General features: G+C 40.1%; 1 protein-coding gene across 1 annotated transcript in view; it reads right to left on the reverse strand.

Moving 5' to 3' along the window:
- Window positions 1–23,059, reverse strand: part of sema6a (sema domain, transmembrane domain (TM), and cytoplasmic domain, (semaphorin) 6A) — a 112,339-nt gene that overhangs the window by 19,716 nt on the left and 69,564 nt on the right. Inside the window, 11 exon segments of the mRNA XM_030142590.1 lie at window positions 3,114–3,134; window positions 5,836–5,853; window positions 5,856–5,893; window positions 10,087–10,164; window positions 10,260–10,297; window positions 10,299–10,401; window positions 11,991–12,164; window positions 14,860–15,015; window positions 16,955–17,086; window positions 20,148–20,193; window positions 20,196–20,365. Of these exon segments, the coding sequence (XP_029998450.1) occupies window positions 3,114–3,134; window positions 5,836–5,853; window positions 5,856–5,893; window positions 10,087–10,164; window positions 10,260–10,297; window positions 10,299–10,401; window positions 11,991–12,164; window positions 14,860–15,015; window positions 16,955–17,086; window positions 20,148–20,193; window positions 20,196–20,365 (974 nt within the window).

Here is a 23,059-nt window from a genome sequence, read left to right on the forward strand (position 1 = left end):
TTGTTAAGTCTTGCTTGTGGTCATTGTTTATTTCTCATGTGTGATCAACTTTCTCCTCTTCCCTCCACTTCTATCTTTTCCTGTCTTACATTCTTCCTTTTAAATAAAAGATCTCTCAAAAGTTTCATATCTTCACAGCTGGTAATCTTTATTTAGCCCTCAGAAACATGGCTAGATCAATCATCAGAAACATACCATTAACAGTTAATGAATTTTCTCTCATCTGACTCCTCTCTGTAATTAAATTCCTTAATGGCTAAATGAGCTACTGGCCAACATTTGAAGAGGATATCATAACAGAGCTAGCAACTTACACAGATGATGCGACTATAACAAGAATAGCTGTCATAGAATATCTCTCTGTAGAAATGAACACACTTTAGCACTTTAACACCTCAAAGTCTGACATTATCTGACAACTGAAAACAAAGAACTCTTTCATCTGTGCTTCATAGATCATACCTATCTTCTGTTCATCTATCACTGCATGCCTCTCAAACAGATTGCATTTTCTAGCATCTGGGTTGTTTCAGTTTTCCCATTTTCTTTCATAAGAGGAAAGTACTGAGCTTTGTGTGACTGTTTATTTTTGAAACCATGCTAATCACATTACCATCCCACATGCTTATACTTTAGCCACCCTACACAAATTTGCACAAGCTCTATATTGTATTCAACATAATGTATTTAAGATACACATTTGAAGAAAAAAAATCCTCCTAGATGAAGACTGACAACACTTTATCAACCGCCTCTGTGGAGCTCAGCCCCCGATCCTCATTTTAACTCGCTCTCTCCACGGAGGAAGTGACAGCAGCGAGTCTGTTTGCAGATGTGTAAGTGCCTTTTCGGTGTGTGTTTATGCCCGTGTTTGAAGAGGGGGAGGCATTTCAGAGGGCTAACTGAAGCGGCTGGTAGACTATACACAACAGACACCCCACACAACACCACCCAGAGCCTCCTCCTCCTCCTCCTCCTCCATGTGGCGTGGCAATCATTAAAATGATTTATTTAACTATTGGCCCAAGGCTGAGAGATTAGTGTGACAGGCCTATTTTATAATTCATTCCCCCACCGCCAGGGGAAGTGCAATTCAGGCAGATGACACACATAGAGAGAGGCTCGGAGCCTCAGAGCTCCTCCACGGATCAGGAAAAAAAAAAAGACCTAAACTGCCGACGGATGCACATCCCTCTCTTTCTACAGATTAAAAGAGAGGCGAGGATGTCTAGTCTGGAGTAGAGGAGAGGAGAATAGAGAGGGGGCATTTATTATCTTCAAATCCATATCAACCACCAACAGATAGACTGAGGGGCTGGGGCACTGGCTCAGACTTTGTTTGGGGAGGGGGTAAACTGGGTGTTGTCTGTGTGTGTGTGTTTGTGTGTGAGTGCTTGGAACACACAGCCAAGCCTGTGGGAGCAAATTCAGCACTATAGGAGAGCACATCAACACAGATGCTTTTTCTGTGACCCTGAATCTCCACAAGGAGGGAGACTCACGGTAGGGGTACAGCCACAGGGGGGTGAGACAGAGAGCTGGGCTTTCTAGAACAACTTCAAAATATCTATTCTTGTCATTTTATATGGATCTGACTGTTTCATCTGGCAGCTGCGAGGTATGTGTGTGTATCTGTGTGTGAAAAGCACATACTCAGTGAAAACGAAATTAATGCAGCCTCCAATTAGATAAAATAATGTAGATGCAAGTGTAGGTGTGAGTGGTATGTGTAAGAGTGACTTCATGGGCCTAATCACATCTGTTTGTCGCTCTTTAAAAAGACTTGAGTGAGGAAAATTGTATCAATCAGTCAGCACTCAGTGTGATTGTGGCATTGTGCCGTGTGATTAGGAGAGCAGAGGTATTTGCACAAATACGTTAGTGCTAAAAATGCATCTGTAAAAAGATGAGAGTTTTATTCCAAGTCTAGACTAAAATGGACATTTATCTAAACAGGTATAGCAGTTTCTGTCCACATGACTTTAATTTTACAAAACGATATGTACACATCGCACAACTACAATTATTTCTGGTTGTTTATGTCAGACTTTAATGCTGCTGTGAATACTATGGGTCAAGTAATATTGGATGCAGAAGAAGCTGCAACTTTTGACTCTAAATGTAGATAAATGTGAAACTTGTAATTGCAAGAGCCAACCAGACGTAAAGAATCTGGTCACCTATAAATCAGCCATGTTATTGCTGTAATTGCATGCTCATTGGTCATGCTCAAACTGGGGTGTGAGGTCATTGTTTTCAAACCCTCCACACAGATTCACATAAACTGTAAAAATGTTTATTTTGCAAGGTGTTTTAACAAGCAATCTCAGTTTTAGAAATGCAGTTTGCATATGGAGGAGAGGCCAAATCATAGAGGTAAATGTTTGTTTTGCAAAAATCTCCATGGACAGGGCTTAATGCTTATAAGTCTTTGCCTGTTTATATTTTCAAATGAATCGTCTCTGAGTGTGGAACGACTGAGAGTCTGTGCCAACTGCATATGTTTGGTCGCGGTTGGCAGAAACATATCTGATCTTTTCTGACTCTAAACAGGCCAACTGAATCTCTCTCTCTCTCTCTCTGTGCCGACACATGTTCCTGTTTAATGTGCACGCTGAGGCATTTCTTCACCACGAAGCCTTTAAACCACCAGTAACCAGATCCATCTAATTAGCAAATCAAAGGTCAGGGCTAATCGATGCTACTGCACAGGGGATGACGAGGAAGGGGCAGGGGAACAAGTCGGGAGAAGGTCTAATAGATGAAATGGAATGTAAATTATCTTAATTTTTTTTAATCCTGCATTTTTGGATTTCTAATGCTGTGTCCTCTACTCTATACACCAAAGGGGAAATTAAACGACCATGCTTTTTCATTACCTTCATACCGGAAGGAACGTCTATCAAAAAGAAGGAATGAAAGAAATTCAGTTAAAACCTTGTGTCATTAATAAACCGTCTTTACACATGTGGGTGGAGTTTTCATTTCCCAGAGAGGGAACTGATTGATAGACTAGATGAGAAGGTGTGGCTGGAGCTAAAGAGTCTGGGGAAATGAAATGTAGCACTCCTGTCTTTTATTGATTGCCTCTACTGAATATGCAGGATACTTACCATTCAGTGCCACAAAGGTATCTGAAAGAAGGAGAGAGAAATGAAGGGAAACGTGTTATTGCTTGCAGTAAAGAGCTTACACTTTAACATGATCAAAAACCATGACTTTTAAAGTAATTCAGAATCGACCGGCTGCTCAATATTCTCTTTACGTCTATACAAAGTGATCTATATAGCTTCTCCAGCTAATGAAGGTTCAATGGTATGGCCTCCCTTGACTACACATGCTGATGAAACTGAAGGAGAATGGCAGTGCTTTCATTTACTCTGAGTAAACAGGCAAAATTGATATGAAATGGACTAAGATGAGTGATTTAATGTCAGGTTGTTTTGGAATCTCTCTTGCGAAAGAGCAGCTCGGTTAGAATACAAAGAGAGCACCACATTTAATCAATGTTTTCTCAGACATGCGCTGCAAACCTGTACTTATCTAGACATTAGCTGTATGTGAGAAGGCAAATGTCTGCTTCTTGTTTACTGGACATTGAGTACAGTTTACTCTGCCAGGTCCCTAACACAAAGTCAGTACAGTGTAATGAACAGTTCATTATTCAGAGAGTGCACCATGAGCAAGTGGGCTAGTTGATGTTTCTCTCATGTGACTGGTGCAAAATCAGAAGAACACAAACATCCGAGAATAAATATTGCTGTTTATTGCTTTCTAGGGATGGAAACTGTGAGCCTGTTCCATTTGAGGATCAGCTCCATTAGAATCACATGCATCAAAGCTGATCAGTTCTTTTTATCAATGCCACATGCTTTTTTTCCTTATGATCTCACACTGAAAAACACTGACATCAAACTCATGCATATATGCCGCTGGAAACAGAGTACTGTTTTATACTATGCTTCTATACTGTGTTAAAGGGTCAATACTTTAGATTTGTGTTTGTGCTTGGGAGAAATTTGTTTTGGAGTTTGTTTTGTGCTAGGAGCTGGTCATTGCAAAAAATCATTATTCTCACTCTTGAGTTCTTCAAAGCCTCTTTTCTGCTTCTTTACAACAGTGTGTGCCACTAACCTCCATTAGCTTAGAAAAGGACATAGCAAATATTGAAAAACAACTACCTCAGAGCAAACATAATGAACCTCAAACATAATAGAACAATTGCCTGGACGATGAAAACTTAGGTGGGCGTAGTATTTATTCATCACAGAAATTGATCGGATCAATTGCATCAGTGATGGAATCAGCAAAGATAGGACTGAAGTACAATTGATTATGGCAACGTATCAATAAATCATATCAACTCACATCAATGTTGTTTTCCACTCTCTCACTGATACAACCAAATACATATAAAATTTATGAGCTACGAACTCAACTCATCACTTCAGATGAGACTATAACCTCTTCCACCATCACTGATATGTTGTAAACAAAACACTACTTTTTGCATCGTGTCCTCACCTAAAACATATCCTCCTGAGACCCAGCAATGCATTTTTGTCCCTCTGTAGGGGACAACAGTTTCACAGCTTTTCTTAGAAAAAAAATGCTGTCCACCACAAAGGACATTTCATAAAAAATTTAATTAAAATTAAAATTGCATCTGAAAAACTGTTGCATTATGCTTTTTCTAATCAAGACAATTATATAATGTAAAAAGGCCAAAACATTTACTTTCTTGGGTCTCAGGAGGATATGGAGTAATTCTACTGACAACACACCTAGGGCTGCACGATACTGGAAAAAACTAAGATTGCAATTTTTTTTAACCCTGCGATATATATTGCAATATGAAAAACTACTCAGTATGTAATAGCTGTGTGGTTCCGACATAAATGGTCAAACTAATTAGTTATGTTTCCTCTCGTTGTGGTGACAGGTGTAAGGCACTGTCAACACAGAACATGTGTTTCAATATCATCCTTCTTATAGCCGAAATAATTGCAGATAACTGGCATTGCTTTTCTTTTTGGCACCAAGTCTTCGTTTACGGTGATTTTCTCAGGTTCATTGCTCATTTTTCTATGTTGTTTACCAGCGACTCACTCCAAACTGATTTAGAATGATTGTGATTGGTGGATCGCTGCGTGCAATGTGTGTCACATACCCTTGAAAATTAGATGAGAACACACTGAGTTCATTTGCCTCCTACATTACAGGACCTGCGATGTGACTATTGCGTACACGTACATCGTGATGACGATGCTCAAACGATATATTGTGCAGCTCTAAAACACATCTAACATGGGCAATCTCACAATTGGGTTGTGATACATGAGTCAAAGTGCAGTTCATCTGAGAAAATTAAAAGTCATAAAAAGTCTTTTTAGATTTTTATGGCTGACTAACTTGGTCACTGTGCTTCATTCCAGTGTCTCAAAATGGCCCTTAATGTCTCACAAGTCAATCCTTCCCTGTGTTTGTGAATGTTGTTGTTGTTCTATGTGCAAGAAGGAGTCCAGTCTTTGCCGGACAGTGCACAACACTCTTTTGACCAGGGGACCAGAGAAACAGCGGGGGAAAGGCAGAAGAGGATGAGAGCCGAAAGGGGACAGATGGATGGAAGAGGCTGAAAGAGAGGATTGTGAAGGCGGAACAGACGGGTAGAAAAAAGGTGACAGCAGTGTAGACGGAAAACTGAGGGCCTAGAGAAGAAGGAGACCAAGTTAACAGAGAAGAGAGGAGAGGAATGGTGGTGGTGGTGATGATGAGGGGAGTGTTGGGGGTGCAGAAAAGAGAAGAAAAGATAAGAGTGAAGAGGGGCCTGCTTACTTTGGCAGTCTCCCAGGCATCTGTGTTGCCATGCTCCACGTCCTGCTCAAAGGCCGATCTGCGGGGAACAGAGACATCATGGTCAGCAGAGGAAAACAGGCCAGGCTACGTGGGATCACCACACCTAACAAAGCAACAGCGCTATAGGAGAGCTACTACAAAAGACACCCCAAATGCAGCGCATACCATGGTAGAACACAGTGTAGGCTGCAGGAAGCCCTATACTGGAACACAATCAAAGAAGACCAAGCCGGTACCCTGGAGGCTTAAAATCACTGTTTATGAAGAAAGTTGGCAGGATAGTAAATCCAGAGCAGCCATAAGATTCACAGTCCCAGTAGAGTTGATAGGAACATAGATTTGTGTTTATTTTACTAGAATAAAAAATGCTATCTTTGTGTGTATAGCTTCAATAAGGTCCTTTGGATAGATGCAAATGATTTCATAAACTTCTTGCGAAACTCTTTCTGTGTTGGCACTGTAGTAGAGTTATGAGGCTGTAGTCCCAATCACATGGGCCAAAACCAGTTCAGTGAGGGGTAACTGTGCTTGAGGACCATCATATGACACAGAGAGAGGGAGAGGGTGAGAGACAGACAGAGGAGCAGAGAGTTTTGGAGATGTTATTTTCTGATGCAATCTGCAATAAGACCTGTTTTCTTCCTGAAAGACCACCAAGCAGACAGTAAGGAGATCTGTGAAACAGAGCGGACCAACTGTCAACCAGGATCACAGTCACGCATGACAGCTTTTCACAGTCCTCCACAGCTAAACCCACCACCACCACCACCACCCCAACCCGCCTCCTCCTCCTGCCTGTCCGCCCGCCTCTCATCTTCCTCACCCTCCACTGGTCACAATTATAGCATGAAGAAGAATGATTTTCCAAACTGCATCATCCACCCTTATCCCCTGATCAGAGTTGAAGGCGTGAACCTGACAACAGGACAAGTACCGGAGATTTCTGAAGGAAAATTAAATTTCGTCTTTGGGTGTGCACTCTAGAAGTGGAGTCAAACTGCTTTATGTATATTTATAGTTTGGGGATGATTGGAAATTTGGCATTCTTTCCTTTTGACTGGCTCTCCACTTGACAGAACCTTAACTGGGGATGGGGGTGGTAAATTTGACTCTCTTAAAAAACAATCTCCGTTCTACAGAAGCTACAATTGACATCCAAATAGGAACAGTAGCATCCTCTTTTCATATTTGTACGTACATTTAATCTGCTTATCTGATTTGCTATCCATACACAGTTATAATCACAAAGCAGATGCTGAGTTGTGCAATTAAACCTGTCGACGCACAAATGCCATCCAAGCACTCCTGCTATCTCTCGGATTTCATCACAGATATCGTCACCCGAACCCATTCTGTCATGAAACATTGTTTGGCTCCTTCGAAAAGACCAAAACACTGGCAACCTTTGAGCCACGGTTTACAGTATAAATTGACAGTAACATTACAGATTCTGGTGAGACAGTGTTGAAATAAAATTACCACGTTGCCGGTTGAAATCCCACTGGTCTCAAGATGAATTAACAATGAGTAGTCACACTACAGATGCAATGTCTGGCCTTGACGTAACACATGTGAAAGTGAACGAACCATAATATGAACCCTCTTTGAAGGGTTCAGGTCCCACAGCGTCTGCATTATAGCAACAGAAGTTCAGTGTGTTAGAATATGACACTACAGACGGTTCATCTCAGGGTTAAGATACTAGTGCAACTGCCTAATGCATATTTAAATCAGACTCAAAATGCACTGTACATAACTGCAGGCAGCCAACAGACGCATTTTATATTATCTTGCATCAGATGTGATTATTATGTGGGATGGGCGGTTGCACAGAGGGGACTTCTGACTGCTGAAATGCAGGTCAGGCATAATAGCATTAATTATTCATATCACAAGTGAATGGGCAACCAGAGACTCAATGTACTGTACATACACTGTAACTAAGTCTGATAAATGATTCACTAAAGTTACCATTCATTTAATTCATGGATTTGATAAAGCACTACCTGCAGTAATCACATACTTTAATAATCAGAGGTTCTCTGGGCATTGAGGCTGAATATGTTTGCATGTGTAATCAGTAGAGGACCCCACCCCAGATCCATAGAGAAGGCAGGGCAGTGTGTGGCTTAAATTACCTGCAAAAAAGTATTAATATGCTGATTTGTTTCAGTGTAACACAGCCAAATACCTGGTTTACATAACAGCAAGCATACAGGATCATATGCAATCATATGCACGAACACAGGGTGACTGGGGACCATATTGCAAGAGACCAGAGTCCAAGCTGTTTATAGGCAGTAGGTATAAGAGGCATTACTCCACATGGGAGAGCTGGCATGCTAACACCGGGGCCAGATGGAAGAAGAAAGGAAGAGGGGAACGCAAGAGAGAAAGAGTTTGTTAGAGGCAAGATGGAAAAAGAAAGATAGATAAAAATAGATGCAATGACAGACTGCGGCTGGTTTATCTATTGAAGATGGATAAACACAGACAAAGAAAAACAGGGACAGAGATGGTGCAAAAGGGCGTTTTAGTTTAATGATGAAAAGAAAAGGTAAGAAACAGACTGGAGGGAAGGAAGGGGAGGGAAGTCTGTACTCTTCAGGGAGCGCTCAAGCAAACCTTTTTATTTAACACCAACTGACTCTTTCCTCCCTCCCTTCTCTCCATCCCTCCGTCTGTCCAGCACAGTAAATGCTCTGAATAGTACACCACAGACTAGCAGCCTGGCCTAATCCCCCCACCACCACACACACACACACACACACACGCACACATACACAGACTTAGAAATATTTACAGTAAAGGAGAGAGGTCATCTCCCCTCTTAATGCCTCTGTGTCGGCTTCGGCTCCAAAGTAGAACCTCAATCAGAGCAGTCCACCGCCTCAGCTTTGCAGAATAATAATAGGATAGGTTGCGTGCGTGTTTTTGCTACGTAAATTTTGTGTGTCCATGTGGGTAAGTGTGCGCATAAGCCTTTGGTGTAGCAGAGTGCCAGACCCATCATTTCGCAGCATTGGGATCAAATTCATTCAACTTCAAATAGCCACTAAAGCACTGGTCCTTTTGTTATGACTTCATCAGTGAAATGTTTTTTCCCACCGCAAAACTCCATATACTGTTTGTTCAGAAAGCATAATCTGGTTCTGTATCATAACTACGGCCACAATTATAGCTACCACGACCATCAAGCTTTCCCCAGCCTGCATACCTAACCCAGGCCTGGAGCAAAACAACACTTTTCTTCCATTCATCTTTCCAATAGCCCTTTCAGCCCGATGAAATTGTACTTACACACTATAAAACTAGAGAATACACACGACAAATTGTGAACAAACCCCACCAGGCATGAAAGCAAAAAGGTAAGATACTGTCTAGTAAAAGTTGATTAAAAACCACATGTTGTGCATACATTTTCAACATGTTATGACTTATCTCCGCTATAAAAGTGTACCAGCATTACATTTTATGAATCTGCTGCAGTTTAACTCTAATAGAAGATCCCTCAACATTAATAGGAGACAAATGGACTTGATTTTATGGATGACAATGTAAAACTATTTCAATTTTACTGATTCCACTGTAATGAAAATAAGCTGTTTTAATCATGAATTGTTAGGGGATGATGGTTATGGATGATTCCACTTGACTAGAGTAACTGATCTTTTCTTGACCACAGTTTTTTTGTTCATCAGTATAATGCTGATGTGTTCTGAGTCTTTTCATTCAATTTAGTATGGATGTTTTGAAGCTTTTGGTCTTTTGTAATAGTTACGGAGGACAACGTGTGTTGAATGGGTCAAATTCACCTTGAATTTGAAAGGCAACACATATTTTGTCACTAGAGTACAACTCTTATACTCTGTTAATTTACAGTTTTTTTTCTCTTTAACTAAGCTATGTATTGATCCAAAGAGTAAGTTTAATACCAGTCCAAGTCTTGCAAGAGAGAGTCAAGAGAGAGGTACCTTAACTTTTTATTACTTTGCAGCAACAGTTTCATCATAAAACCAAGATAAGGTAAAAATCTGAAACACTAAAGTGAACATTTTTTTAAAATATAAAAACCATAAGGAGACCAGTGAACAGATGTCTTGTTCAAATACAAGTTCTCTCAATTTTAAGAAAACTGTTTCAACCAGGCTTAGTCTTTTATCACTGTCCAAGCAGAAAGTTGACTAGACATCGGAAATAACTCCACTTTTCCATATGTGTTTTACTTACTTGGTGTTGCCAACCACCTGTCTGCAGGCTCCTTCTGATACCCAACCACAGTACGGGTCTCTGGAGGCTATACAGGACCTGAGTAACACATACATATCCACATTAATATCAGTTCTCTGTTATATTTAGTAGCAGATTGGTGTTATTTCTATCTGAGTGGAGATCAAACTTACTTCTTGCATCTTCCGTGTTTTTCACAGCGTGACAGCGGCAACCTTAACAACGCAGGAAGTGAATGCAACCCCACAAGCGTGACTCTTGCGATCTATCTGTATACCGATGATACGTTTGTCTTCAACACCATCTATGCTGCACCTAAAGTGGAAGACAAGAAAAAAGATTTAAAAAAATATAGATTGACGTTTGTGTGGTTATCTATTGACAAAGTTGTCAGAAAGTTAGAAGAATTAAGTGGCAAAAGTGGTGGAAAGAAAAACTGTGAGAGGGATAAAGAGCAGGGATAAAGCTAGAATCGAAAACACGGGGTCAGGAACACAGTGGGAGATAAAGAGAGATAAGAAAGAAGTGATATAGATGCAACAGAAAAATGGACAGATGGGCACTGTGAGCAGTCAGCAATACATTGCTCTTAACTGTAAAACCCACTAACACTAACACAACCCCCTCCATTTCCAACTCCACCATTCTTTGTCTACTCCTCCCCACAGGAGCCCACTCTAATCTCTTTGGGTGTGTCAAGCATTTTTCTATCCCTCCTCTCCATCCCTTGCTGTCTCTATTGCAGCATCCAGCTCCTGGGATTTAATCTCCTCTTCGCAGTGCTCTGGTCCCGCATTAACGCTCTCAATTAGAGCTTAGAGTCCATCTACACCGGGTAATGCACGACAATCGGGCCTACGCTGATCCAAAGAGAAAGGCAGGGAGGCAAAGTCACTTACTGTACACTGCTAAAGCCAGATGGCCGGCAGCCGACGAATGCTCAGCCCATGCCACAGAAAGAGAAACAAAGAGGGAGATGCAGAGAAGGAGACACCATGAGGGAAAATGGAGAGAAGAGCAGGGAAGGCCCTGCCCTTCATCCCTTCCATACGGTTCGTCACATGGTAGCAGCATGTTGGACAAAAAACAGTGGTAACCTTGAAAGCCCTCCTGTCAAGTCCTCGCCTTCCCTTTCCTTCTTCTTCCTGGCTTTTGAACACAATAATGCGCTCTGTGCTCTGCTTCTTTCCATGTCGTCTCACTGATGTTCACCTCTGTTCTTCTCCCTGTGTTTGCGCAGCCATTCGTTCCCCCTCATCCATTAGCCCTCATCCAAATATTTGCTTTGGCACGGCCGTAGCCTGGCTGATTTTTCCTTATTCACTTCTACTCCGAATACACAACAATGCTTAACTTGCTCAACCCAGCCATACTCTGTTCATACACACTCACATCCATACATGCACCAACAGCCGTGTAATGTATTAGCAAGAGATCCTAGGCTGGCTCTGAAGACAAACACAGATTTCAATGTGAGTGCGTGTGTGTATTTCCTTTAATCAGCCAAGGTTTTGGAGGAGCAGGGCTCCGCTGTGGTCAGGAACCACAGCGCTACATTATCCAGAGCCTTAGGGTCTATGTCTTTAATTTAGTAGCTGTGGTTGGGCAGAGTGTAACCTGATAAAACTCTTTTAAATGATAGAGTAGCCATCTGGCTGGCTGGCTTCACTGTACAGCTTGGGTTGGGGGAACTGACTGGTAGAGATGGGGATGGTGGGTTGGCTCAGTTGGAAGATGGTTGGAAACATGCAAAAGCACATACGCTCTCACACACAAATATGCAATAACTGACCTTCCATCGTTTGTAGCAACAGTATCCATGTGTTTTCTTATTTTCAACTTTCAGCCTCTGACACATACTTCTCTCACACATACAGATATTCCACACAAACAGGGCGACATACTTGTCAGGATTATAGACGTTCAACTCTTCAAGAAAGAGGCTATCGTTGAGAAAGCCATTGTTCATCTTGGCCAGGAACTTGAGGATGATGCCCTTCTCAGATCCCAGAAATACTACAGTGTGGTTCTTATGGGGACCTGCCTCATTGTCCACCACAATGCGCGTCAGACGATATCTGCAAAGACAGATGACGAATCCCATTAAAAAGAGTTCTCACTTCATCCAGTAACAAACAAGTGTGGCTATTAGCGAAGCAGCAGGCATGGATGAAAACATAGGAGTTCTCTTTGCATATTTTCGCTCCATTCAAGTTTGGTGTTTTTAATTTAACCACATTAAGAGAGTAATTAAACAGTTAAGCAGAAAGCACAACAAGGAATGAAAAAACACACAGTTGTATATAGCAGGCATCAGTCAATCATCCTGTTGTTTACCTTTCAACATCAGCAACAAATAAGAGACTATAAGACAATAAGGAGCAGCAGGGGGGAATAGAAAATCAGCTTCTTATTAATCTGATTAATTGATTATTACTTGATACGCTACTTAGTCAGACTGCCATGGGGTACGGCAGGTGGTTTCTAAAGGATAAACTTTGCAAGAAAGTTACCAACCATCAGCTCTGAGATTCTGTACTTTATTTCTTTATTGACAGCTGTGTATCAAACATTTTGGCTCAGCACCAGACTAATGTGCATGAAACTTAATTTTCATCTCATTATTTAAATAAAAAAGATTAAATTAGAAAACTAGACAGCTGCCAGTCAGTGTGTTTTGGATTAGTGCCTAATTGGGCTTGTGGGTGTTACAAGGAAAATTCAGACGGATTAAATAACAAGAACAGGTTTGAAGGAATACTTCTTTAGGTTATTTATTTTATCATCAGATTTAGACCCACACAGATGCTCATAAATACCTCCCATCTAGTTTAAGAGCCTGGAAACTATTAAAACTATCAAAAAGGAACATATCTGATCATCAGAGTGTTTTATGCAAATTCATGGTATTTTAATTGAGGAAGATAGGAGGAAAAGATTAAAGATGATTTATCAAGAAATCTCTCCAATTTTACCCTCATTAATTAATACTTACTGCGTATTCTCCTTAAAGACAAACAAAAAGGTACCCAGTGATAAAACAGCACTTACTCTGAATTATAATTTAACTAGTTGATGGCAATTTAACCATAGTACACAGCACAGTTTATAGCCAATGCCCAAACAGAAAACAAGGTCACATCCTTTTATCAGATTTTCTCGTTTCCTTATGGAGCTTAAAATGTTCTGCATCCATGACTTTATCCAATCTACGGCACAAAACAGCAAATCTAAGTAGGTTTTCATCTATTCAAGAATAACAGGAGCTCCAAGGACAGTGTCAATGGGATTTGATCTCACTGGAAAAAAAATACAATCTCAAGGACTCAGACATTCACTGTCTTCCCTATTCAGGATAGTAAAAATCTCAAGAGGGGGGCACTTCAGAGAATCAGACCCCTCACTTTGATTATTGTGCCTGTCCAGCTGAGGTCCCTGCTACAATTCTCAGGACAGAAAAGCTTTTACAAATTTTCAGCGAAAGCCTCTGCTGGATACTTGGGTGTCCCTTCTGGGGTGTAACAAGGATCAAAACCTATTACTGCTTTTGTTTCCAACTGACTTCTTCAGCCAAAGAATACCATTCCATATAGAATGGAGTGTGACAGATAACCACAAAAGGCCTCATTTCTTTCCCCCCATATGCCCTAGTAATGCTTTTTGAGCTTACATAATGCTTTTAAACTACTGCTTCTGACTTACATGCAATGCTCGGCTCACTGTGGTGTCATTTTAAATAAGAAAAAATAGTCCGATTCCTTATTATGTAAAGACTGAGATGTGCAGAACGTGGCTGGGTGACATGGTGCCTTAATGAACGGAGCGAGTTGTAGGGATAACCTTAATGAAAGCTGTTCGTATTTTAGCTAAGGTGGCAGAGTATGTAGGTCAGACCACAGCAAAGCACCAGAAAGATGTGATACGCTGCAAATAATTTGTAAAACCAATGAAGAATTCTTTATGTAGCTCATCTTTAAAGTGATGTTACCACCACTGAGGCTTGTCAAAGGTCTGGCAGGCAGTTGTAACCTTAACTTTAGAGCAGCTGCAATTCAGAACCAGATCCAAATTAAAAACTAGAGACTTTTTACTTCTTGGCTTTTTACCTCTGTCAGCTAGTTTCGCCTTGCTAGTGGCAGTGGGATGGCAGTGTGCTGTCGTATTCCCCCAGAGCCTGGCTGAAATGTCTGTGTGTAGTGTAGCTAAAGGCCAGACAGACCTTTATGATCAAACGGCATCAGCCACAGTGCACTGGCTTTTGGGATTGGGCTAAACTCCAAAGAGTCTGGAGAAAAGCCAGCCGCAGAACAAAATGAAAAAAATAACTTTTTTCCTTTGGTGTCTTGTCATAGAAATATTTTCAGAGGATTTTTAACAGCTAATTTGCAAAAGGGACCAAATATTGTTAAAATCACCCATTTTATATGCTTAAAACTGTAAAAGTGTGAATGTGAAATCTCTGTCTGCACAAAGACTTTAACTTCTCAAACAACAATAACACAAGTGAAAAAAAAACATTTCAGCACAAAATTTCATCATTGTTAAACCAAAGCAAAAAATTCTTTCCTGTCCTCCTCACATTACTATGCAGTTACTCTGGGAAAATGATATTATAGTGTTGATCAGCTTCACTGCACTGAAAATAGGTCAGCAGCTGAGTACTACTTTGTTTTAATGAGCCTGACTCTCTGAGCAGCTCTTCACATAATGTCCTGAGCTGAAGAGCCTCATAGACCTCTGATGAGGGCGGTCTTTGGAGTATGTAATACTTACCGGACCATGGTCTTGAGGAACCAGGGCCTGTTGGCAATGGAGGACACGGCCTCATCCATTAGCGGATGCATCTTGATGAAGTTGAGTGTGTCATCCGGAAACTCATTGGATACTTTGTACCTTTCCATGGATGGAGAGCCGGCACAGGTACCAGGTCTGCCAATGGAAAGAAGGGGGAGGAGGAAGAGGAGGAGGAAGGTGATGAGGTGGAAAAAATAGAGAAAAATGGTAAATGTAGGAGGAAATGTAAAGAGTACAAAAGTAGAAAAGAAAAACTGCTACATTGATTGTTTGGGGGAGTGAGCAAAGAAGTGCAACACACGACAGAAAGTTGTACTTCTTTAAAATCAATGACTGCAGACTTAAATTACTAAACTCCTATTCCAAAAGGCTTTGGTCAGAGCAAAGGACACAAGATGTCTTCTTTTCTTTGGACTCAGGGTATAGCACTGAGACATGCTATCTATCTGATCCTTTTACAGGGAGTTGGTGAGCTGCTTGTAAAAGAGAAGCTGCTTTTGATAGCATATCCCCTTTGCAGGCATCTCACCTCTGAGAGCTTGTAAAACCCCTTTACTGCGTGGTCTTTGATACCCTGCCACACCACATAATCCACACCAGGTCTTAGAAATATTATAGCCAACTGGCCGCTGAATGCCTGTGACTGTCAGCATGCAAGGACCAAACCCTAAAAAACATATTTCTGTGTCTTCATGAGATAGGAATAGTCACCTTCCCATGAAAATCTATGAGAATTTTGACATAGTTATTTGTAGAAATGAAGAAAATCCTTTCAGTGCGAACACATTTCAGCTTATACAAAGAAAGTAGCTGTATTAAAAAAATAAATTAAAAATGGAGCCATTATTTATCCTGCGCAGACATTAAAAACTTTTATCAAACAAGCACTGTCAGACATGAAGTTGAGTGTGTCATCTGGAAAGCACTGGTCAGACATGAAAAAAAAAACAAAAAACGGTAAAATACATTGACAGATTTTCAATTTGTTACGCCAGTGTTAGCAATTGACCTCTTAAGTGTTCATGTGAGAATTCAGACATGGCATTCACAAAACCATTTGTGTAAAATCAAACACAGTCCTGCAACAGGCTTTGTGCTTGCAGCTACATTAATGCCTGTGGACATATGGGGAGGAGAACAGAAACAGACATCTCTTAAATACAAAAATCTGTAAATGATTCTGCATGAGAGTCTGACACATGGAGGAACAGTCTGCTGTGGGGCCAGACCTAGGTGGGTTTGTTACAACTCTCCGTCTGTCTTCCTGCAGATAAAAGGTTGGAAAGAACCAGAGGATGAGAAGTGAAACCCATCACATCAATTAAAAAAAAAAAAAAAAAGCGTATATATCTAGTCCTTGCATGCATGACATTGTCAAAAACAAGATAAATAATTAAATGTAAATTGAGGGAAGGGCGCAAATCGGCTAATTTAGACTCATGCATTGATGAGAATACATGTGGATCCGCACGTTACAATACAGGCACACCATATGGGTTACACACACACACACACACACACATGCACAGGGGCCCTAACAATTATCATGGCCCAGATCTTTTTAGTAATCTGCTTTTTTTCCTTTTCTTTTCTTTTCTTTTTTTTTTTTTTAAGAAGAAGAGAGCAGCTCTTAGTGCACTAATTAGCAAGCAGTAGATGGGAGATTGATCAGGCTGGTGCATTTGTGGAATTAGCCAGCCATCTGTAAAATGATCTCATGCTTCATTTGGTGATAGTGAGCCCTTCTTTGATGCAGCAACATGTGTGGAGAGGTGAGGTAATGGGCTATGGGTGCAACTGCATAAGTGTGCGTGACTAAATGTGACATAAAATGCATAGTCTCCAACTAAAAAAGGAAGGATATATTGAAAAATGATGCAACATGATGCAACATGAACATATTACCATATAACCAAGAATGAATGCGTCGATAAAGGTATTATGGATAATATACTGTATAATCTGTGTGAGTGAGATAGAGAGAAATTGAGGGAAGGGAAGATCGTGTGACTGTACTGCCTCCCATGCCATGTGTTTCCATGTGTGTGCGTTGGTTAATTAACTGCTGTCGTACCTCGGCTTAGGAACCTTCTCTTCAGGAAAAGGCGTCCAGGTCGAGTCCGGGGATTTCTGCTCTTTGAAACGCCCTGTAAACGTGTTGGCCACCTCTGCCATGTCATAGGCACAGACTGCAGAGCCTGGAATACTGCCAGAACACAGAAAAAAAAACACATAAACAACCTTTCAACTGAACATATCAAGAAACACCTTGCCAACACCTCACCCTGGTGCTGACTATGACCAGCAGAAACCAAAAAGTGTCTCACGGATGAGTCATTTTAGTTAGCTCTTGTTTACATTGAGACGAGACAAGTTTGCAATGTTGTCAAGTTGAGTTCTTTTCTTTACAAGGCACTGAGTCACAGTCAAGACAAAGAAAAGGAAGTTATGCTAACAAAGGAAACAGCAATACCACAATTAACTAAAACAAAGCAAGTACAAGCCAAAACTTTTCAATCATTTTGCTGATGAGTGATGATAATTACAATGTAGGTGCAGATATTTAAAAGCCCTAAAAAGTTGCAATTAGTGCAAAACACTGCAAGAGGAGGTTGGGAGTGATCTATGTTTACTGTGGAACTCGCTGCCTCCTGAATTGCGAGTCCTCACCGACCTGCCCCTGTTCAAGTCCAGGTTAAAGACACACCTGTTTAGACTGACTTTTTTTTTTTTCTTATATTTTATTAGTTTTAAAAGAACAACAACAAAAAGAAAACACAACAACATAAATAATTCTGGGTAGCACAATCTTATCAATTATTTTGCTTATATAATGTCCATTTCTTCCACTTTTTGTTCATTTGTGGTTCTTGTAGTCTCAATCTGTGTGTTAGTTTTTCCATTAGAAATATGTCCTCGATCGTAGTTATCCATTGATCCTTTGATGGTACGTTCATCTTCCCCCAATTCCTTGTTATACATTTTTTTGCAGCTATCAACATTACCTTTACCAAATATTTATCATATTCACGTATAGTGCCATCACCAAAGTTGCATAATAAAGAATTTCAGGTTTCTTTGGAATTGTGTATCCTAATACTTGACATAGGACATTGCAGATCATTTCCCAATATTCTGAAAGTTTTGAGTTTAGACTGGCTTTTAACCCTTTGCACTGAGACATTATTAGGTTTGTTTTGGTCTTTTTCATCACTGTGTATTGTGTCTTATTGTTTTATGCATATTTATGGTACTTGACTAACCTGTTTCTATCTTATAATTCAATCATGCTTTCAGATGTAAAGCACTTGGGCTTCTTTACGTTGCTGTAAAGTGCTATATAAATAAACTTTGATTTGATTTTGATTTGATGTTCGCAATGATTTTAAGGAAAGAGTAGGTGCAGTAGAACTAAAGGCTTTTTTTCCCTCTTGCAACATGAAGTAAAAGCCCAACAGTAGAGTGTGTCGAGGTGAAATCCATCTGAGTAATGAAACAGTTCTGAAAGGCTGCATGGTAAGGTCTATGTAGGACGACACCAATAAGTATTAAGATTACCCAGTCTCATCATATAAAACTCAGACGTGAGTATCATGAACTGCACTGATAATAAATCTTAAGGCGCACTAATAGACAGAGGTTTAAGAGTTGAAGGTGCAGGTCTATAAAAGATCTCAGTAAATGACATAAAAATTGTGTCACCAGCCCTTTTCTTACAAAACATGGGAGAGATAATTTCTTTGCTCCTGGAGAAACAGCCAACCTATTTTCATAGTTGGCAGACAAGATTATCTACGTGAAATTAGAATTTGATTGAGTTTTGCAATATCCTCTGTGCTTTAAAATAGAATAAGAACAACTGCCTTTTTGTGCTAATCCTGGCAGAAATCCCAATTCCTGTATTATTACAGTGTGAAGGCTCTTCAGTGCATATAATGTATGGTATTGCTGCATGTCTATGAGTTTTAGTGTCCCTGCCAACAAGGCCTCATGAGGACACTAATACGCCAACTCTCCCCTCTCAAACTGGGTTTCCCCAAAAGCCTTGAGGCATCACAGTTTATCACAAGTCTACTGTTTGGAGAGAAATATGGACAACAGATTATCTTATTATTGCTATTCGTTTAAAGGGGAAAAAACAGCCATCTTGTGATAGCTATAGAGCCACTGGCTTCTTTCCGTCTCTGAGGAATCAATGCATAGTAGATTGCTGAGTCACTTTTCTATTTTTCACCCATCTGCTCTAGGAAAGTAGAAATAAAACTAGAATTGTTTATTTTTTATTGGTTTAAAGCGTGCTCTCTCTCTCTCTGGCTGGATTTTTGGACTGTTGCATCATGGGTTAAACTCATCATTTGGACACAGCATACACAAGGGTAGTATTATAGAGAGTCGGGTCAGGGAGTTGTTAATTCTTGTCTTAGCTTCTAAATTACAGTAATTACCCTCTGCATTAGATATGTACAAAAAGTTAGACAATCATACATCTGTTTATATCAGTTTAAGAGGCTGATGGATGGTGAATGAATGAGGCTTTAAGAAAGTGTCGGGTCAGACAGTGACTGTGCCAGACACCTAGACTGACACACAAACTGTCTGAATATAATTTCAATCCCTCGCTATGAAATGGAAAATTAATGCTAGGATCAAAAACTGGCGCTTATAGAAATTTTCAGCAGTGCTGCTTCATTGAGTTTTAATGTCCATTATCCATGCTCAATTGCATTGTCACAAGCAATTGTCTTATCTGGCTAAAAGTAGCCATAAAATGGAAAAATTACAATATGCGCAAGCTATCAGCCAAGCTCTATGGCTTTGTGGTAATTTTCAATTTAGATAACAACTCCTCCAGCCTATGAATATGAAAGCAGTTCTGAATATGAATTGTAGGGGGAAAATAAGATTAAGCACCTGCATGTCAAAAGGGCAGCAAAACTGTTTTGACAGAAGATGTAAATGTTGACCCAGTAGCCTCGGAAATACATGTTGCTGGGAGGCACAGCACAAAGCACACCCGTTAATGAAGGTCAGGCTGACATAATGTTGATGAATAGAAGTATTTCAAAAGCATGAAAGATAATTGGTTTAATTAACGTAAAGTTCAGAATAGTTGCTGTCACACATGTACTCACTTGGATCAGATGATCGAATAAAATGATGTCAACAAATCCCTTCAGTCCAACCTCAGATGTTTTTCAGGTTTGAGTCAACTGCACTGACTTGTCAGTATTTTATTCATTCATCTATTCAGTGTTTCTTCAGTGTACCTGTTGTAAGGTGTGGAGAAGGTTGCCATCACAAAATCCCTGCCGTGATGTGAATGACATCTGTCACAGCCTGCAGGATGTTGAAGTAGAAGTGTGAATCACCAGGGATGGAGCAGTTTAAGCGAGACTTGAGAAAAGAGGTCCATTGCTTCTCCAGGACTCGGGGAGAGCCACCACGGTCGTTTTTACAAACTCTGGCCACCCGGGGGAAACACAACCTGAACAAAATACACAGAGAGGAAAGGTCACATTTTAATAGCTCTGAGTTTTCAGATTTTCTTTCGGATATGAGATAAAACTGTCTTTTTTTGCAACGGAAGAGTCTCTTTTACTACCACTTTGAGAGTTATATCATTAAATTACAACAGAATTATAATTGTAATCCCTTAAGGATTTCAAAGTGAGAGTTTATGGCTGAAAATTACATAATAAGTGTATTATAAATATGTAACTACCTGATATAAGACTTATGTTTTTGATAGATGTGAAGGATAACATTCACTAGGCTGGTTGTTTCCATGGTAATGCAAATATTCGACTGAATGGACAGAGTTTACTTTGTGATTCAAAAGCAAGATGTCGAAGCAGAAATATGACCTAGAGTTTATTCAATTAAAAAATGAATCTGGGTTATCAAACATTGAAAAGAAAAAGATACGAAAACGTCACTCAAAATCAAAGCACCTTCAACAAATATCTGTTGTGTGAAACAAGCCCGTTTTTTTTTTCAACCTGACTTACTTTGTGTGTAAACACAGTTACACAGTTGTGAGTTTTATTCATATGCATAAGAATCAGCAGCAGTCAGCTGTGATGTTCACTCAGTTCATTATTATAATAATGCGCTGTGAATGCAGGATGAAAATGTGTGTATACTGTGTTTACAAAAAGCTCACAATGATGTTGTTTATGTGCTTCCTTCCCTGTTTTTGAAAAATAAATTACATGCTCGGTTTAAATTCTATAAAGGTGGGTCCCAAGGTGAGACGAGATAGAAACCAGTGCTCTAATGCAACAAGATGAATGGCCATGTTGTTGGCACAGAACATCTTTCGGTGCCACCTTCCAAACCCCTGAAGTAAATTATAAAGTTAATGACAGCAATCATAGTAGTTTTGCCCAGTTTTAAGGATTTCTAGAAAAGTGATCAAAAAGTTTCCTCAGTAAGTTGCATTTTTACCAATAAACCTGTAAATAAGAGCAGATCATTTGCAGTCTTCTTGTGTATAGACACAGGGTGTACAAATAAAGACTTTTCAGAAAACTGTGCATAAAAATACTAAAGGCAATATGCTATAGGTTGTAATTCACTACACAGAGAACACAGAGAAGTGGTCTAACCTCCTGACTGACATCCAAGAAGAACAAAAGAGGCCTCGCTGTTCCCTTTGAATGACAAAAATATGTGGGAGACGCTACAGTGTTTTAATCCAGCATTTCATCACTTCATAGCAAATTAAGACACAGGCGAGTAAATTGGAGTTTGATATGCTGTTAAATCGTCAGCACCTGGCAACAGAAAATTTAAAGTACACAGCTTCAATAGAAGCCGGCGCTGTAATTACAACTGTGCTGTAAGATCATGTAGTGAGTATTGTAATTAGTTGTTGTCACACTATACTTAACAGCAATAAATCTAACCCTGAGCTGAAATTGCAACCTAGAGTAAACAGTGTGAATGGGAGTGAACATGCATTTAAACCAGATCCCTATGCACACACAACCCACTGACAGCCGAAAACACAACCGACGTCACCTACACACCACAACGCTCCCCTCCCTGATTCACAAGCACACAAAATATACATGCAGAAAAAACACACATCTCTACAAAAACATACACACATACAGGCAGCAGTTCATAAACTCACATAGGCCTGATACTAAAGAGCAACGAGACTAGAGGAAATACTCTGCATTATACAGAACAGGTGAGAGTAGATCGCTTACAAGGCAGAAATATCTTTACTCCAGGCTTGTTAATTTACTTGTTCAATGAAATATTTATATCTTTCCATTCTCCAGATATCATTTGTCTAACACTTAAACCTAAGCAAACACAAAACAAACACAGAAGAATTATCAATTTACCATAAAGCACAGATGACTGGAGGGCCAATCTACTGTAAATTAATGAAAGGATATCATTTGCTAAATGTTGAATTGCTCTGTGCACCATCAGTTCTACCAGCACAGGCATAATTATACTGACAGTGCTTTCAAACACCCAGCAGATTGAGAGGCCTGATCTGCATTCATGCTCGGTGCAACACATGCCTGTCACTTCTGGCACCGAATCCATTATTTCTGTGTTTCTTGTTACCTCCGCTCTGTTCTCATCTGTCGCCTATCTATTGCACCCTCTTGTGTGTTTCCGTATATTTATTCTGAAAAATACATATTAAGCGGATGATTTCCATAATGTATTTCCATCTTCTACCTGGTATCCAATTAAACTTTCTCAAGACATAGTTCAGAAGCGAATTGAGGGGACTGATGGGGGAAACAGCCTGTTATAGTCATTCTAGCGTAAAACTTTAGGCAAATCAGTTCCTTCTTGGTCTTAATTTTCAGAATTAATTCCTCGTGGGAAACAAAATGAGACAACAGGTCAACCGAAGCACTGCCGGGCAAGAAGCGGACGTGCAATTCAAGTGGTATATTAGACTTCAAAATGGGATCTCCACACATCCACAGGTCTTTCTTCTCGAATCTATTTCAGGCCCTGCATCCTGCCCAGTGTTATCTGTTACTGAAAAAATGCCTGGCCACTTTACAGCTCCTGAAAGCCTTCTTCCCGTTATGTGATACACCCATATCCTGTTTGTTTCCTTAGGCACTTCCTGAATCTCCCAGTAAATAGGAAGTCACCTCTGATTACAGTTAAAACAATAGTAGAACAATAGGTTCCC

The sequence above is a fragment of the Sphaeramia orbicularis genome, chromosome 9 (genome assembly GCF_902148855.1).
Source record: "Sphaeramia orbicularis chromosome 9, fSphaOr1.1, whole genome shotgun sequence".
Lineage (NCBI taxonomy): Eukaryota > Metazoa > Chordata > Actinopteri > Kurtiformes > Apogonidae > Sphaeramia > Sphaeramia orbicularis.